Genomic DNA, 19,309 nt, shown 5'->3' with positions numbered 1-19,309 from the left:
CAGAAAGACTCGTGACATACAGAATGAAGGGAAGTGCAAAGAGATGGAACAGTACCAGTTTCACATACCCTTCAAGGAGAAACGACCTACATGTAGCTTGACAGACAACCAATGGGTAGCAGAACAAAGGTTGCGGAGTCTCAGAAGGAAGCTAGGTAGAGATGACGCTCTGCACTACAAGTACACAGAAGGTTGTGTCGAGGAGGTGGAAGAGCAAGATTGTCAACCAGGTGACGTAACATGTCGATACCTCCCTCATCATCCAGGTTTACGATTTGGTACTGTCAGTCGACGAGCACTCACACCGCAACGTTTGGCCTTTGGGAAGAGTCCTTCAGACATGGCCAGAAGAGAAAGGCTTCGATCGACAGTGTGAAGTGAAGACCTGAACCAGCCTACTGCGGGGAGACCAGTTACAAAGCTCTATTTAATATGGAGGCAGATTCTTAGAGACATTTCTGTGTTTCTAAGATGAGGGGTCAAGCCTAGCGCTGTCCCGTGCCAATTGTAGAGGTATTCGTGTTTTGTGTTCTTAAAACCAGAAAGCGGAACTGACATCGATCCTTTTTCGCGTATTAGAGTAACATTGATCAGTCAAGAAATTAAGGAATTTTTGTGCTTCAGCATCATGGACAAAGTGTCAACATTTGAGCAACTTTCAGAGAATTTTTAGAGACTTTGACAAGAAATTTGAGGAAGGACAGCGTTTTAGAAGAAGTTCTAAGCAAGAGAAGAAAAAAAATGTTGCCAGACAAAGTTGATATTTAGTCAGAAGAGGAAATACATATTATTCTGATCCTTTAATAACTCAGAGAATGTCAAAGAACAAGATTTTTGAAGAAAATGGATTATACCATAATGCAGGACTGACATGGTGTAATTTATGTTTGCACGATATTGGAAAGTAACGTTTTTGTTTTTCAACCTTCTAAACAATCTCTCTATTCATTAGAAATGGTAAATGTGATTTTCCTTTATATTCATATGATGAATGCATTTGTATATAATTATGTATTCTATATTAGGTTTATTTCCAGAGGAGTAAGCTTAAAGTAGCAGAATAAATACATTCAAATCAGTTATACATGTTGATGATATGTCGTTTATTACTGTTTCCATGACAACCAAATTACACGGCGTTGGCTATTTGGTAGAATATGTAATACCAGAATCGATAATGTCATATATGCAGATTATGCATAGAAAGATTGAAATGGTATATCTAGATTTATGTATTTGTCTATGTAGGGACTTGGAAGTTTCGACTAGGAAAATTTATATTTTCTAGCAGATAATGTCTTGTGAAGTTATATTTGGGTACAACAACATGACTCTATGTGTTTTGGAATTGGTATGTGAATTCAATTCAGTTTTAAACAGTATCTGTGAAATCGTACATAGTGTTGATTACAGAATCAATATTTCCTTTTATTGGGTGACACATAACAAGATTTCTCTTTTAGTTTGTATGGGATTGAAAGAAGTGGTGGTAGTGGTAACAGTTGCCAACAGAGATTTTTTAGAGTGAAATTTTGGTTTTCATATTTTAATGTGAGAATTTATAAAGTTAATTTATTGAAGCATGTTAAACATTGATACAGGTAGTATGGCAACCAACTTTGTTGTAAGTTTATTTGAAAAGGAAATTGTAGTCCTTTTTGGTGTTGTAACAAGGAAATCTAGACATGAACAACTTTTTTCTTTTTCGTTTGCAAAGAAAGTTGTTTGGTTGCTTAGGTGTTCATGAAAATTAATGTAAATTAGTTTATTTGTTAATTGGTGTATGAAGGCATTCAGTATAGATAGCTATGTTTTAAATTTTGGGATTCCTTTGGAATTTTGGATAAATATATACCTGTAAGTCCAGGTTGAGAATAAGAAGAGATTAGAGAAGTAAATGTTCAGTAAAATCTTCACATTTAGGGGCCGGAATGTAAGATACTAATCTCTGTTTTGTGAGGACATTTTTTGTTTCAGTTGACGATCGGAGTATGACGTCAGAAGCGATGTTTTTTTTGGTTGAATTTTTGGTCTGCCGAGTGGGGGCGTAACAATTTAGCTGCAAATGATTCTCAATTTTGGGAAAAGTCATCCTTCTGATTGCGATCAATATTTAGTATTTCCAGACAAGCCCAATGTTGTTGAACCGCCTTTTATAAACGGTATCGCATCATGCTTGAAATTGTCGCTATTTATTGAGTGCAGTCAGTCCGATTGGTTGGTTATACGCTACAAAGACAAATATATGCAAAAAGTAGTCAAAATAGCTTCCAGTTGACATAGTTATCCACCAACGAAGTGCAAGCATCATGGTGTTCTTGTGACAGTAAAACACAAGAAGATTGTATAATTTCCTGGTTTATTTTCTCAAGTTAGAAAAACAGAAAACCGGTTTAATGCTAGTTAATGCTGGTCAGCAATAAAGAAACACAAGAGAGAGAGATTACAGTACTCATGCTGTATTCAGTTGGCAACAATAGAGAAGAGAATTTTAACTTATTTTAAATTTTTAAGACACATGCTAACTGGGTGCATGGTGCCAAAATCAAATGGAAAAAGGAACGTAAATGTTTCTCTCTCTCTGACCCTTTACTTTTTGTATGTACATGAAATCCAATTTAAAAAGGAATTACAATCTTAAAGACAAATAAATGCAAAAGTAAACAAATATATGCAAAAGTAGTCAAACTAGCTTCCAGTTGACATAGTTATCCACCAACGAAGTATCCTACTCAAGGTTATCCACCTTTAGGAAATGAATATTTTATTAAAGGTAATACAAAGTTTTGGGAAATTTGAAAATTGGGTGGCTAGTGATTCTTTACAATTTTGATATATTTGGATGCCCCTGTGGATGTATTATAAGCACTGGAAAATTTAGCCCCTAAATACTTCTGCTTTCGAGAAAAGTTGAATATAAAAATTTAACGGTGCTCCCCGGTAAATTTTGATAAATTTCAAATAGCGCCTACGGCCGTACAATGGTAGCTGCGACCATGAAATCTCAGAATATGTAGTTGTGATATATAATTTCCAAACGGAAATAGCTAATCGGTCGATTTTAGTCAGAAACATTGTTTTATAACTTAATTAATACCTTGACCTTGAGAGGGAGCTATACAACATAAAGAGTTTATTATTTACAATTTCATAACTTTAGACTCGATTTCAACCGCGACAACCGATCACTAAATATTGTAGGATCACATATGCTTTCATTACGTTCATATGAACCAAATTCATGACCCCACAGTGGCGGATCCAGGGGGGGGGGCCCGGGAGGCCCGGGCCCCCCCCCCCCCCCCTTGAGAAAAAAAAATCATGTAAAATCACGTGATTTTTACCTTTTTGGGGGGTTGGGGCCCCCCCCCCCCCTGGCGCTCAAGGGGGGGGGGGGGGTGTAAATTGAAAAAAATTTGAGGATCAAAAAAAAAAAATGTGCTCACTACCCCCCCCCCCCCCCCCCCCCCCCCCCCCCCACCGAGCGACTTTTCGGCCGGCGCAATTTTCAAATTTTCGGAAGCAAAAAAAAAAATTGTGCTCTGTACCACCCCCCCCCCCCCCCCCCCCCCCCCCCCCCCCCACTGAGCGACTTTTCGGCCGGCGCGATTTTCAAATTTTCGGGAGCAAAAAAAAAAAAAAGTTGGGCCCCCTCCCCTAAGAAATCCTGGATCCGCGCCTGTGACCCCATACCAAAACTTTGTATTACCTTTAAGTAATATCTGGGTTTCGTTCAGGCAAAAAATTAAAAAGATTGGTAGCTTACAAGTTTAGTCTTGGTAGTTTTGCCACCTGGTAGAGTTCTTCTCTTTCCACTGTAGATAGACGGTAGCTTTCTGCAGTGGCGGATCCAGCCGGCGGGAAGAGGGGGGGGCCCAATCCGTGAGAAAATATTAGTTGCTACTCAGCCACCGGTGAATAAGCGGGTGGGGGGGGGGGGGGGTAGGAGGCACTTTTGTTTGGTCCAATTTTTCAGGAAATATTTTGCGCCGACTCAGTCAGCCGGTGAATAAGCGGGGGGGGGGGGTGAGACCACTATTTTTGTTTTTTTTCACCTAATTCGTTAGAATTTTTTTTTTATTCTTTTTTTTTGTTGACCAGTCAGCCCCCCCCCCCCCCGTGGATCCGCGCCTGCAGAGGATCCAGACGGCGTCAAGGGGGGGGGGGGGTAGCCAAATCTTAATACAAAATTTAGTGCCGACTCAGCCGGCCGGCGAATAAGCGGGGGGGGGGGCGCTTTTGTTTTTTTGTTTTTAAGGTTAACTTTACGTTATTATCCTATTATTTTATCGTTTTGGGGGGCTAGGGGGGGGGGCGGGCCGGAATAATCGCTACATGGATCCGCCCCTGGCTTTCTGTACAAAGATTTTAGTAGACAGGCCCTTTTCCTTTCTGAGCTGGTAGGCAATTTTCGCGAGTTGACCTCTACGGGCTTAAGCAGGGAGGGGGGGAGGGGGGTCTGTGCGAACGGAGAGACGCGGTCCTCGGTTGGCTTATGTTGGGTTTGGTTCCCGCGGCTTGCGCTGGCGGTCCGCGAATTTTTTTTCCGTACTCGAGAGAGCAAAAATCCCATGTGCGCATGCGCGTGGACTTATGATTTCTCTGCTACTTCCCATACGAAATGTACATGTATTCGCATGTACTGTGCACGATTCGCGTTCTACGAGTAAACGATGGCATAGTAGTCTTCAAACACAGACTCTGATTTGCCAGTTTGACAAATCAATATGCGTATGTGTCGCGATGTGCTTATTCAAGTCTGTGTAGTTGTATGATTCAGACCCAGTAGTGCATATGGAAATACATTGCAACTTGTATAGAATGGTATAGTAGTCTGCAAGCACAGACGCTAATCTGACAGTTTGACAACATACTAGTAGTGTGCTGAGAAGTACTTTATTCAAGTCGCCAACTTGTATAGAATGGTATAGTAGTCTGCAAGCACAGACGCTAATCTGACAGTTTGACAACATACTAGTAGTGTGCTGAGAAGTACTTTATTCAAGTCTGCGTAGATGTATGATTCAGACCCTACTGGTGCGTGCGTTAGAAATGCATCTCAATGTGTAGAGTGTAGTATAGTAGTCTGCAAGGACATAATAATATATTGTGTATTGATGAGTAGTGATTTTATGCAAGTTTGTGTAGTTTAATGATTCCAGACCCCATGGTAGGCCTATGTATTGTGCCACTGCTCTCTCACACTCTTTCTCTCTCTCTCTCTCTCTCTCCATATCTCTCTCTCTTTCTCTCTCTCTCTCTCTCTCTCTAGCCCTCCCTCCAGTATGCTCGCACTCTCTGTATTACTTTTATTTATAATCATGGTCTGCTGAGAGCCAGAAGGATGTTAACTCTTAACACAACGAATGCCCTTCTGGCTCTGAACAAACCCACACACCATGAGGTCATTTATTGGCCTTCTCAAAACCGTCATTCTGTAATAATATTTGCATACTACTATGCCACTCTATAAGTTGAGGTGCATTTCCAATACACGCACCAGTAGGGTCTGAATCATAAAACTACTCAGACTTGAATAACACTATTTTGTCAAACTGTCAGATTAGCGTCTGTGCTTGCAGACTACTATGCCACTCTGCAAGTTGAGATGCCTTTCCAATACACGCACCAGTAGGGTCTGAATCATAAAACTACACATATTTGAATATAAAGCACTACTCAAGACACTATGTTGTCAAACTGTCCGATTAGCGTCTGTGCTTGCAGACTACTATACCATGCTATTCAATTTGGGATGCATTTCTGTAAGCACTAAAATGTCTGAATCATACAACTACTCAGACTTGAATACTAGTACTATTGCTACGCACGATATTATGCGTAATTGTTTTGTCAAACTGGCAAATCAGAGTCTGTGTTTGAAGACTACTATGCCATCGTTTACTCGTAGAACGCGAATCGTGCACAGTACATGCGAATACATGTACATTTCGTATGGGAAGTAGCAGAGAAATCACAAGTCCACGCGCATGCGCACATGGGGTATTTGCCCTCTCGAGTACGGAAAAAAAATTCGCTGGCGGTCCTCGTAGGCAGCAAGTACCTTGTTACGATCGGACATGTAGATGAATTTTGCGATTATCGCGTTCGGTGCTTGAGGCTGGTCTGGGACGCGAGCGCGACTGGAAAGGCGATGACAGTTGGCTCAGGGATCCCTGGTTGGCTAGAGCGATGTTAGCGGCGTCGATCTCGATTCCGAGTTGGATGAAGGTTTCAAGAAGCCCTTGGGCGACATTCTCATTGGGTTTGTCGGAGATCCCATAAAAGAGCAGGTTAGCGCGTCGCTGGTAAATTCCGCTACGGTCATCTTTTCCTGTAGGTCGGCGATTTGCTTTTCAAAATGGCGTTTAATGTCGGGCAGTTTCTCTAGCTCTATCTCCGAGACCTTCTCCGAGTTGAATTGCACAGCATTTTCTAGCTCGGTGACTTTTGATTTTATGGAGGTCACTTCTGCTGTGAGGGTGTCTAGCTTAGCACAAATCATGGCAGAGGAGCGGTGGATGGATTCCTGGATATCCGCTAAGGAGAGGATTGGCGTGGGCGTGTCTGCGACTGGTACAAGGGCAGCCGGAGATCGGCATGTCTTACAGGAGTCGCGTCCTTAACCTGGGATCGAAGTGCTCTCGAAGTCATGGTGGAAGTCAAGAATTCACAAGATTAGATCCCAAATTTAGGCAACATGAACGATTCAAGCTTTCCCAAACTGGATACATTCGCTGTGGGTGAATGACTATCAAGGTCTGAGTGAAAGTTATGAGCAGATTAGCATTAAATCCGGGTGTAGAACATCGGTGGAAAATTAATATGGGGCGTTGGCTGCGAAACCAAATCCAGTGGCGGATCCAGGGGGGGGGGGGTTGGGGGGGTTGCAACCCCCCCCCCCCCTTGGGCGGCCCAAAACAAAAAAAAACAAAAAAAAAGGGAAAAAAAAGAAAAAAAGAAAGAAAAAAAGAAAGAAAAAAGAACGCACGCTGGAGAGAAACCCTTTCAAGTGCAAATATTGTGAGAAGATATTCAACTCATCTGGTAACTTAACCAAACACATGATAACTCTGGATATAACTATGTATTAAACTGTTACTTGATTTAAAAAGACGTTATCATGCACTGCTTTTTATGGTCTCCATTGTGTTAATAGATGCCAGGAAAACATCACTTACGGGGTTCAAATAAACACCCCCAAAAAATCGGCTCGCCGCTTCGCGGCTCGTGGACGATGCTCTGCATCGTCATTATTTTGGTCAACCCCCCCCTTAGCAAAAAGCTAGATCCGCCCCTGAAATCTAGACGTCCGTCTCCATTGAAGGCTGAGTTAGCAGTGTCCTAATATTCAAATTATGCAAGAAAACCCGTTTACTTGCTAGACTTCACTGTCAAACACTATTGAGTGACTGACTGGCTTTTTTTCTTCTTTGGTAATAACATACATAAAATGAGCTGTAAAGGGTACATGAGCATTGGTCTACATCAATAACCCACTTCTTGTAATGGCCAAAATTAAACCGATTGCATGTTTGCGCAGCTTAAAATGTACGAATGTTCGGTACAATGGTCTGAAAATTAGACTTTTACTTACTGGTTCTATAGCTCTTACGTCGATTCGACAACTAATAGTCGTTATTTTCCCACTTACAGACATTTTTTTCAAGCCCCCCCCCCCCTCCCCCTTTTTTTAGGGAAGTTCTAAATTAGTATTATCTTTCAAATGCCGTTGGAATTTAACCTTTTCTTTTTTTGGCCTGCAAATGGGACATAATACCTTTAAGAGTCGGGGTCAAAAGTTTATAAACAATAAAATTCGACAAACATAGTTTAATGGCGCTGCCCTCATGTCTCCTCATTTCCAATATTGCATAGATCAAATTCTATCTTGCTTCTTATAATACATACTTGTGACTCACGGTATTTTATCCACAAGTTATAATATATCAATAATATAGTTTCAGTTTCTTTTTATTTATCTTATTTCACATACCGTATATAACATTTGCAATGATTTCACGGAGTAAATTGTACAAATAAAACAGGAAATAGAGGCAAAAGAACAGAGAGTGAATACTTCATAAAAACTGTTTGAATGCATTAGATTTAAAAAGACTGAACTCAAAATGCAAACGATTCTCAATAAACCTATAATTATTCAACAATTTAATCCAGGACATTTTTTTTTGTATTAAGATGTCATTTCGTCCACTTTTATTCCGACTTGTTACAACAAATTAACAGGCCTATCTGCGAATTGAGAAGAAAATATTTGTTTTCTTCATGAACAGATGAAAAAAGTCCTCGATATAAAAAAAACCTAGAATTCTTCTACATGTTGTACATAATGCAGGACGGATATAAAGAAAAATAAATAAAAGTAAGATAGGAACCTAGGCAGATGTTAATTTGCTTTTGTTATGTTGGTATCCAGTAACTTATAGTTTTACACGACTGCTGTAAATTCATATTCTTATTTATATCTAAGATCGGAGATACGAAAGCGGACAAGCGAGGGAAATTTCGTAAAGAGGTTAATATCTGGTGATTGTGTAACTATAATAATAATAATAGCTCACATTTATAATGCGCCTAATACTACGTTTCTAGGCGCGGAACATATTATTACCCCGGTCATCGGATTCAGGCTTACCCGCACACAAGGTATGCACATTCTCCACTCCCTGGGGAGCATTCCAGCCAGCCGCCATTTTACAAGCGCCACCTGCTAATCAAACCACATTAGCTTTCGCATCCTACCGGGTACCCATTTTAACACCTGGGTGGAGAGTGGCAAATGTAGATCAATGTCTTGCCAAAGGACATTAGTGCCGCGGCGGGACTTGAACCGCGGACCTTGTGATCCACAGTCCGGTGACATATCCACTCGACCACGACACCTCTAACTCTGTATGTTACAGGGGATAACTATGATTTAGCACTTTGCTATTTTGCTATAGATTCTCTTTACCAATACATATTTTTGATTTCGTTCATTCCAGAATTCTATTAAAAACACTATTCAAACAAATAAAATAAAAGTGTATTCTACATTCAAATTCAAATTTATTGTCCAATGATTGGAAATTTGTTTCATTTGCTTGTCAGTACAAGATTACAAATTATAAACATCAATAAGATACAGATGGGTACAGAGTAGAACATTTAACTTGAACATAGGTAACAACAAATGCGATAGTTCAACATGCAGACTAAAATTCGATTCATAATTCAGACTAAGTATTTAAATTCAATTTATAGTTCGGATTAAATTCAATTCGCAATTCAAATTAAATACAATTAAAGATTCAGACCAATTCAATTCGTAATTCAGATCAAATCTATTTCAAATCCCGATCACATTCAATTCGTAATTCAGATTAAAATAAAATTAACAAAATCAGATCACATTCAATTTATAATTCAGACTAAGTAATTAGATTAAATTCATAATTCGGGTTAAATTAAGTTCACAATTCAAATTCAATATAATTCATGATTCAGATAAATTCAATTCATATTTCAGAAAAATAATTCAATTCAGATCCCGATCACGAACAATTCATAATTCAGATTAAATTAAATTGACAATTCAGGTTAAATAGATTCACAATTCAGATTAAGTACAATTTATAATTCAGATCAATTCAATTCAAAATTCAGATCAAATCCATTCAAATCCCGATCACATTCAATTCGTAATTCAGATTAATATAAAATTAACAATTCAGATCAAATTCAATTTATAATTCAGACTAAGTAGTTAAATTAAATTCATATTTCGGGCTAAATTAAATTCACAATTCAGATTCAATACAATTTATTTTTCAGACCAATTCAATTCATATTTCAGAATACAATTCAACTCAAATTCCGATCACCTACAATTCATAATTCAGATTAAATTAAATTTACAATTCAGATTAAATACAAGTTATAATTCAAAATAGGTGATTACATTTAGTCATAATTCAGATTAAGTTAAGTTCACAGTTCAAATTAAATTCACAATTCAGATTAAATTCAGTTTATTATTCAGACTTAAATTAAACCCTCCTCGTTCATCAGCCTGATTGAGCTAGGCACAAATGAATTGAGAAACCTGCTCGTCCTGGACCTTAGAGATCTTAACCTGTTTCCTGACCTCAGGGCCACATAATTATTATTTAAGGGGTGACGGCTGTTGTGGTAGATTGATTTCGCTTTGTCAAGTACTCTATTTCTACATATATCTTCGAAGTCAAGATTCTTCCCTACAATTTTTTCCGCTTGTTTAACAATTCTTTTTAGCATAGAGAGGTCTACTTTTCGACATGCTGTGAACCACACAACGCAGTCGTTTACTATTATACTTTCTATCACAGACTTGTAGAAAGGTACATTATTGTGCGGTCTACGTGAAATGAGTTGAGTTTACGAAGGAAATATAACCGTTGCTGCCCTTTCGTGTACAGCTCCCTACAGTTATCATCCCATTTCAGCTTGTCATTAATTACAGTGCCAAGGTATTTGTATGATTTCACTATCTCTATTTCTTTTCCGTTTATTTTCATTGGGCAGCTACTTGGATCTACGGGTCTTACTTTCCTGAAGTCAATTATCATCTCTTTTGTTTTCGTAGTATTGAAGTCCAGAAAGTTTTCATTGCACCACTCAGTAAACCAGTTTAGATAATCTTCGTATTCAGTCTCACTTTCTCTAATATTCCCAACAATAACAGTGTCGTCCGCGTATTTCAAGACTGAGACGTTTTCCGAAGATGAGCGGCAGTCGTTGGTATATACAACACGAACAGGATGGCCGAGAGCACGCACCCTAGCCTTGAGGAGACCCGATGTTGGTAACAATGGACTCACTCATTGTGTTCTGCACCCGTACTTGCTGCGTTCGGTTCTGCAAGAAGTCCACGATCCAAAGTATGAGCGATGGCCTTACATAACATAACATGTGGAAATACATATAAATCTAAAAAAAATAAGAGAAAATTACAAGTTTGAGAAGGAAATATATAATATATACACATGTATAATAAAATATTTTCTCCTTGTCTGATTTTATGGGGAAAGGATGCGCATATTTTGACGGATAAGAATAATATTTTTATAGTCAAATAAAACCATTACTTGACAAAGCCCTAAGGGATTAAATTCGTAAAACCTTTTTTTCTTGTACGGAGCATCATTATTTCTTGTATTTTTTAAATCGATACATATCATAATATCACAGACACTAATAACACGTAGGGCCGTCTAATAACACGTAGGGCCGTGTATCTCAGATTTAACAATAACATTGTTAAACGATCCCTTTAATAAAAACAAAATATTTTAAATATTTTATGATAAAAATTGAAATTTTTTAAATTCTAAATTTTATTTTTTCTCCAAAGAATTGTTGCTTTTTGTAAATAAATTTGTAATGCAGGATTTAAAACAAATATACCATGCCTTCTATTCGAGGTTCTGGTTAAAACTATGCGCAAGAGGTGACTCCAATAGTACTATTTCGAAGCAAATGGTACCTTTGAAGTCACCGAGATTTGAAGAAAAAAAATCAATCCCCCCAAAAAAAAAATTAAAAAAAAAAAAAAATTAAAAAATTAAAAAAAATAAAAATAAAATAAAACTCCCAAATACTCTTATATAGTACTTTTTCAGAGCAACCTTAAAACAGTTGAAATATTTCTGGTCACGTGACGAGCTCTCAACCAATCAAAAACCAATAAATTTTGGATGCATGATATAAATACATGATATAAATACCCACACGTCGTGTGTCCGGACAGCTATTTAGAAATTTAATTTCAAACAGTCATTTGAAGAAGTTTACATGCAGCATTTTGTTAACATTTTGAGAGTCGCATTGAAAAATATAAAAGACAAATATTCATGATAGTTTTAACATTTTGATGCATATTTTTTATTAAAATCCAAAAGGAAAATTTTCCCTTGTTTTAGGTATATAAGCGTCCGTACACACAACCCCTCATCACATGTAAATTTGTTTTCACTTTGCTTTCTTTGAATCATTTAGGTATGTGTGTATGTTCATTCTATGCCAAGTGAATAATGGAAACACATGAACAAATCAAACACAAAATCTAATGATGGATTTGATAGGCATCGCAAGAAAAAAAACTTTCTGCCAATTAAACTGGTTTATTTTTAGAGCGATCAATCTTCATGCAGAGTTTCATAAAGATAGCAAAGAATATCAAGCCTGCGATGATGCCGAGGGTGATGACCAAAGCACCGATCACGCGCCCTGCTTGTTCCGACGTCAGCTCCAACCCAATGAAACTGTCAACCGTACACGGTTCTTCTTCGTCGTCGTCGATGAGCGTCTCCTTCAAGCCAGCGATGACGGTGTACCAGAAGATGTCTTTTTCCTCGGCGCGGGGAATGGGTGCCTGTGTCGGACAGACATCGAGATGGAGGGCGTTGTATTGGAATGGGTTGTACGGCTGCCATACTGACTCGGGATCTGTAGGATTGGCTGACGGAACACTGCATGGAACAAGGTGAAATACAAAGTGAAAGTCTTTATTAAGTAGTGAAAGTTATATGCAAGTATAAGTTAAAGCTTTTGAAAAGAGTTGATATGTTTTATTATCAAGAGAACAAATCGATGGAATGAGTAGAGATGAATATTACCATTACTCTTTTCTAATCAGTTTACAATTAAACAATCGCCACAAGACAAACTTTGCAAATAACTTTTCTGTTCAGTAACGGTTCAAGCGAGAATTCGGCTCATGCCCCCCCCCCCTCCCTTAAAAAAGAATTAATTCATAAGATGAATGAATAAATGAAAGGAAAAAAATATTTTATAAAATCAAATTCAATTAAATGAAACGATAGGAAAGGAAAATAAAACAATAAAATCATTCTTGTTTATGATTGATTGTAGAAAATGGATGCAAGAACACCAGATGCCCGCAGAGCCCTCTCCACAGACAAACGTGTGTAAAACCGCCTCACAACCTCTATCCACAAATCTACTTCAGTGATGGGACAACCTGGCGCATTTTGTTATAATTAAACAAATTCTTGCCAGACTTATGGCGCAAGATCTTTGCCTTGCTGAAACTTTATTAGCCAAACTTAATGTACTAATGGCTCGGCCCTATCTAACACATGTCGATTACATCTTATATCTAACGCAAAAAGTAAAGATAGCCTTAATCACACTTTAGGAAGAGACGATCTTACCCTGTCTTTGCAAACGTCGAAATCATTTCCATGAAGTTGATGCAGACTTTCCTATCAATTGGGCTGTAACCTTTGGTGCTCTGCAGGATCCTCTGTCTGTCGTATGGCCAGCCGAAGGCATGCGGAAAATCATCACCAAAAGACGTCTCTACCCAGGCTGGCAAGAATACTTGATAGACATGGTTATCAGGATGAAATGTCAAGGAATACAAGTACATCTCTCTGTCAAATCTAGCCATCAATTTCCCCGTCTCCAGAAGTGGAACGTTGAGCCACAGATCGCTAAGGAACTCACTGATCTGCTGCCCGACCTTGCAGTCGATGTCCGGGACAGTTGGGGAGAGTTCGCTCTTGAGGTAGAACATCTTAAAAAGGGAAGCGAACTCGTCCTTGCCTCCGTAGAAAATGTCAACGGCATCATCGATGATAGCTCCTGCAAACAGTTCATCTGGGCAGCCATTGGACACAGAAGCATTCAAGTACTGAGCAGTGACAACGGTGTTATCACATTCAGTTGCTCCTGTGAGTAGGGGAATGGTTTCGTAGTCACCTGAAGCCAGTATCTTATCGGCGGATTCCTTCAGGAATGTCCCATCCCATACGGGGAAAAACGAGTCCATGAAAAGATTACTGCCACCAACAGGTGTCCCAAGGATGTCTGTCGCTGATTTGGTTCGCAGGCATGTGACTAGAGCGGTGGTTGGTTCTGAAGGGCAATCGAGGGCACTCGCCAGTTGGATTGCAAACTGAAGAGGATCTCTTTCGGCTGATGTCAAAATAGTGGGCGATATAACAGATTCACCAAATGCAATGATCTTCTGCATAAGCCTATCATTGAGTTTGTTCAATGAAATCCAGTGAGCAATTTGGGCACCGGATCCCATTCCAAATGCAGTAACACTGCTAGCATCACCGCCGAAACTGCCGATGTATGTTTGGATCCACTGCAAAGCCGTGACGACGTCCATTATGCCATAGTTGCCTGGAGCGGCGTCATCGCCGGTCGAGAGAAACCCCAGTGCTCCTATGCGGTAATTTAGAGTAACCACCACTGCTTCGGAATAAGAAGCGAGAGTAGTCCCATCAAATACGGCACCATTGCCAGACCTGAATTGGCCGGAATGAATATAAACGATGACAGGAAGACCACTGGTTTCTGTAACAACAGGTGCATAGATGTTGAGGTAGAGGCAGTCCTCGTTGTATTCCGTTGCGCCAAGAATAGGGGTCAGGTCCTGAGGACACCCTGGTGAAGATTCCGTAGCGTTGCGGATACCACCTTGACCCCAGTCAGTTAGGACCTCGGAATACTGAAACCGTCTTTCGCCGACTGGCGGTGAGGCGTACGGAATACCGCGGAAACTTTGGATTTCTCGACCACCGACACCCTCGTCCGCTCTGCGAAGGATGCCTCGGATCTGTCCCAACTCAGAGTTCCCACTACTAACATCTCTTATCACGAATACATTAGGTTCAGCTTCGGCTCCTCGTAAGATATCTGAAGCTGGTGCAACTAGGGAGCATGTGTCTGCATCGTCGTTCTGCGTTAGTTCTGGAATGTAGTCTAGCCAGAAGCTGGTATACTCTTCCAAAAGACTCTGTCCCGTTTCTATGGTGTTAGAGATCTGAAGGTATCTCTCGGTGTTGTCGTTAAACTGTGGCCAGTCCGTGAGCTGAGTTTGATTTGCGCTGCTAATATTTGGATCTCTGCAGAGTAAAACAAATATAATATATATATATATCAATAACTAAGACAAAAGAAACAAAAATCTATAAAACACTTTAAACAATAAGAAGGATTTGAATGGTGTTTGTATTTTCCATGTTGTTCTTTTGTCAACTTTGAACATTGAGATTGAATGCAGATACGTATCCAAATATTTCCGTTTTTAAACATTTTATGAGATTGATTAATTTGTCCATTCCAAAGTTGAATTAACATGTACCACTTTTTAGATTGTATATAATCTTTCTAAACCATACTTCATGGGCTTGGTGAGGGTAACTTGATTTCAATCGTAAATATATAAGACATAAGTGAACTCTTTTAGAGGTAGAATTACTGCCTGCCAGGATAGGAGTGACGATCATTCGCCAGCCTGAGAGTTGGGTAAACATGCGTGATGAAAGGAAATTACCCCTGATGGAGTTTTTTTTTTTTTTTTTTTATACATCTGCACTTTTAAAGACTTCTGAAAAGAGGCGTACGAGACGGGGACTAGAATCTGCCCCCCCCCCCTGTGTTGTAATACCCACCCATTTCTCACGAAGTTGGTCCAATATTGAATCATATTTGCACGAAGTGACTCCGACGTACTCCCAGATGTAGCAGTCAAAGCCGTCTGTCTGCCGAAAATCGTATCCCAAAGGTAGAACAGCTCCTCACCCTGAACTGCCATGGTGAAATCTCGAATAGGATCATCGATCAATGTAAAGTTTTGATCCACGTCAACGTAGTCAAAGTAATACATAAATGTATTCGTGTTGGGGCTCAATTGATGGTTTCGTAAGAGCTTAATGGTCTTAGAGACGTAGGAGCGGTCACCATACATACTAAACATAAAGCATAAAGCCCTTTTCTTATCTGGAAGCTCAAGAAGAGGGCCATCGTATCTATAGTCGATGGCATTCATCACAAGTATCGCCTGGTCATCACTGCTGTACCTCTGCCTGGTATCATAATAAGCAAAGTTCCAGACGTCTTGCACAGTTTCGAATGCGTCATTGACATCTACGTAACCATTTAAGAGTACAGCTCCTTCGTCACTGTTGACGCCTGCCAGGAGGTCATATTGGTGTGTAAGGTTTCTTTCTAGAAGATTGTCGAGGGAGTCTGGAAAGAAATATCCATCGATTCGAGGTTCGAAGTAACCACCACCGAGAACAGAATAATTGACGGCTACTATATCTTGCCACGATTTTTCTCGAAGACAAGCTAGATTTTTTGTCCATGATCTTTGACTGCAGTTGAGAGTATCCACAAGGATCTTGGACAACCTCGTAGCTTGACCCTCCGGACTGATGTAGGATACGTCGGTGGCTGTACTGCTCTGAACAATCGCCCGTTGGAATAGCCCGTTGTTGTTTAAAGGGGTGAGAATCTGAGATACAACTCCTGTAGCCCCCTCTCGTCCTTGACCAACGATGGTGATCTTACTTCCGTCACCATTGAAAGCCCCGATGTTATCCCGCACCCACTCTATGGCCAGCCGTTGATCCCAAAGACCATAGTTACCCGGTGCAGTGTCATCATCGGTGCTGAAGAAGCCGAATGTGAGGAACCTGTAGTTGATGGTGACGATGATGATAGGACCTTTCACGGCCATCTCCATTCCGATGTACTCTGACCCCGAGTAGGCTCGATACCCACGACCTGGTATGAATAACATGACCGGCAGTTTATTATCTGCAGTTGCGTTAGGTGGTACGAAGATGTTCAAGAAGAGACAATCTTCGCTAATCTGTAGATCATCGAGACCTTCCACCGGTTGCTGTGGACAGGCAGCGCCATACGTCGTCGCGTTTAACTTTTCGATCCAAGCAGCTTTGGGTCGTGGACGGGCAAATCGGAACTCCCCCACTGGAGGCTCTGCGTACGGAACACCCAGGAACTCATTCATCGTGTTGCCATCAAACTCATACTCGTTCCCCTCGATTTCACCCAATTCCCCCACGTCGACAGTAACTTGTGTAAAACTTATGTCGATGAGAAGCAGGAGAACAAACGCAGTGACATGAACAGAAGTCATGATGAGAAGTTCATTGAGACAACAGCTTGTAAGCAGAACTTGGCATTGAGTACAAATTGAAGTACAAATTTAAAACCTTCTCTATATATAAAGCAGTTTCGTTTTATTTTGAGTGCGCCACACCTAGTAGACGATCAGCCAAAAATATTGCTGTATCCGTGTTTAAAGTCTACTCTATTGTCAGACGAATCATGCAAACACGTTCAATCACACGCAGGTCGACGTAATCGCAAACATTCAATCATACAACGTAATGCAGACTTTTATACGCCTTCGACAAAATATGTAAGAAGGCAAATAGTTGAAGTCAATATTGAATCAATGCGGAGCAGAGGTGCAATGCATAGATGACCCTTGTCATTTCTATTTTCGATATTTCGTCAGAACAAGCTCTGAGAATCAATAGACTTTCAAATAGACTGCCCAGTTTGTAGAGTATGATGAAGAGGATGCTTTATAAAAGAGGGGGGGGGCAGATATTGATGTATATACTTGTCTATACTTCTTGTTAACGGCCAATTTTGTTTGTCATTCCTGTAATTAATGACAGCTTTATATATTCCTGCAAACTTTCCTTTTGACAAAGAAGGTGAAGTGCGATATCTAGTTTGTTTCCATACCCTATGTTTTCAATGAAGACACTTGGAAACATGTGGTATGGTATATATAATGCTGTTCAAACCCAAAGACAGGAAAATTTGTGAGAATTCCTTAAATGCTTTGGTTGGTAACTGTGAAATACAACGAGTAAACTCTTCAAAATTTCTTGGAGTTCATATTGATGTCAACTTAATCTGGAAAGAACATGTGAATGACATTTGTCAACAGATATCAAGGACTATCGGAGTATTGAATTGACTAAATGAAATATTTGTTTGTTTGTTTATCTTTTAAAACTTTTATTTATCAAGTAATTCATCATGATAACAATAATCATGCAAATCACTGCATAATAATTACTAAAGGTTAAAAAAGATGAAAAAGTCAAACAATACAGAAATAGTGGTTTCGTATAATGCATTCCTTAAATCTTCTTCTATTTTGCAATGTTAAGTTCTATGTTTTACGTGTTACTGATAAAAGACGTTAGCCGACTTAAACATGGTTTTGCGTTTTTTTTCATTTTTTTGATAGAAATATATCTTTTAAACATTAGCAACAAGTGATTTAATAACTTCATATTGGGGCATTTCCAATCTTTGATGAATCCAAACATCATTCTTTTCTTACTGAGATCTTCAGACTTAACTTTAAATTTCGTGCCAATTATTATCAGCAAATTCCTGTCTGAGCTTAGAAGCAACATCACAGTCATAAAATATATGAACAGGTGTTTCTAAAGTTGAATTACAAAAGGTACACATCTCTGACTCAACACAATACGTCTTATAAAATCTGTTATTAATATAAAGTATGTTATGTGACAGTTTGAACTCTCATTTTTACTTCAATTGTGCACTTGAAAGGTAGAATATAGATTTGTGACCAGTCGTTCTCTTGAATATCAAAGGTGCTAGGAAATAATTGTTCACAAACTGGTCTTGCTATTACTTCAAAAAGAAAACACTTGTACACTATGTTCGGCTTGAGTTTATATAGTTCAGATATCATGAACTCTAATTGTGAGTGCTCTTCGCTTTCTCTATTCACAAACATTTGGAACACCAAGGGACCTAGTAAAAGGATATGTGTCCCCCAGGATATGTGTCATCTTTAATCTAGCGGCGTCATCTTCGTCCTGGACTTCGTTCATCTGGCCTTACTCTCCAGGTGCCCATTACTCATATCAAGGGATATAGGAGACCGGGCATTTTCCTCTATTGCTCCTCGCCTGTGGAATTCCCTCCCATCATCTATTCGCGAAATTGACAACCTGGACCACTTCAAAGCTTCACTCAAAACTCACAACTTCCTTCAGACATTTAAATGCTAATTTTATTGGAGGAGCTCGCGCCTTTGAATGTTTTTTGAAACAGAAATATGTCGCCATACAAATGCTATTCATCATCATCATCATCAAAGAAAAAATTCCCCAAAGAATTTTATTAACATTATACAACACATTGATTTTATCTCATAGTACATACTGCGATATCGTCTGGGGCAATTGTGCATTATATTTAGGAAATAGAATCATAGTCTTACAGAAATGGGCTTTACATATCGTAACTATAATTTATCACCACTATCCCATACTGATCTTTTATTCTAAAAATTCCAAATTTTGAAATTATACGAAATAAATAGATTACAGATTGCAGTTTTTATCTTTTCACGTTTTAAAAACCTTTTACCCTATAAATTTATTGGACATTTTACTTTTAATTGTGCAATCCACAGTATACA

At 39.2% G+C, this 19,309-nt stretch overlaps 1 protein-coding gene across 1 annotated transcript; it reads right to left on the bottom strand.

The window, feature by feature from the left end:
- Positions 1-11,888: 11,888 nt before the first annotated feature.
- Positions 11,889-17,129, bottom strand: LOC593219. Its single transcript, XM_792706.4, has 3 exons — positions 15,471-17,129; positions 13,215-14,921; positions 11,889-12,509 (listed from the first exon to the last, which is right to left on the bottom strand). Exons 1-3 carry the CDS (start codon positions 16,961-16,963, stop codon positions 12,152-12,154), a joined length of 3,558 nt encoding a protein of 1,185 aa, XP_797799.3. The 5' UTR covers positions 16,964-17,129; the 3' UTR covers positions 11,889-12,151.
- Between the last annotated feature and the right edge of the window lie 2,180 nt (positions 17,130-19,309).

This window comes from Strongylocentrotus purpuratus, unplaced genomic scaffold (genome assembly GCF_000002235.5).
Source record: "Strongylocentrotus purpuratus isolate Spur 01 unplaced genomic scaffold, Spur_5.0 spur5_scaffold_19, whole genome shotgun sequence".
Lineage (NCBI taxonomy): Eukaryota > Metazoa > Echinodermata > Echinoidea > Camarodonta > Strongylocentrotidae > Strongylocentrotus > Strongylocentrotus purpuratus.
The sequence above is the reverse complement of the archived record's forward strand: the minus strand, read 5'-3'. Positions and strand labels throughout refer to the sequence as shown.

Excerpts from the sequence above, each read along its gene's own strand:
- LOC593219 (XM_792706.4), bottom strand. The coding sequence starts at position 16,963 with ATGACTTCTGTTCATGTCACTGCGTTTGTTCTCCTGCTTCTCATCGAC. Across the intron at positions 14,922-15,470 it reads ACCAACTTCGTGAGAAATGG|AGATCCAAATATTAGCAGCG; the intron begins GTGGGTATTACA and ends TTTACTCTGCAG. Across the intron at positions 12,510-13,214 it reads TCGACGTTTGCAAAGACAGG|TGTTCCGTCAGCCAATCCTA; the intron begins GTAAGATCGTCT and ends TGTTCCATGCAG.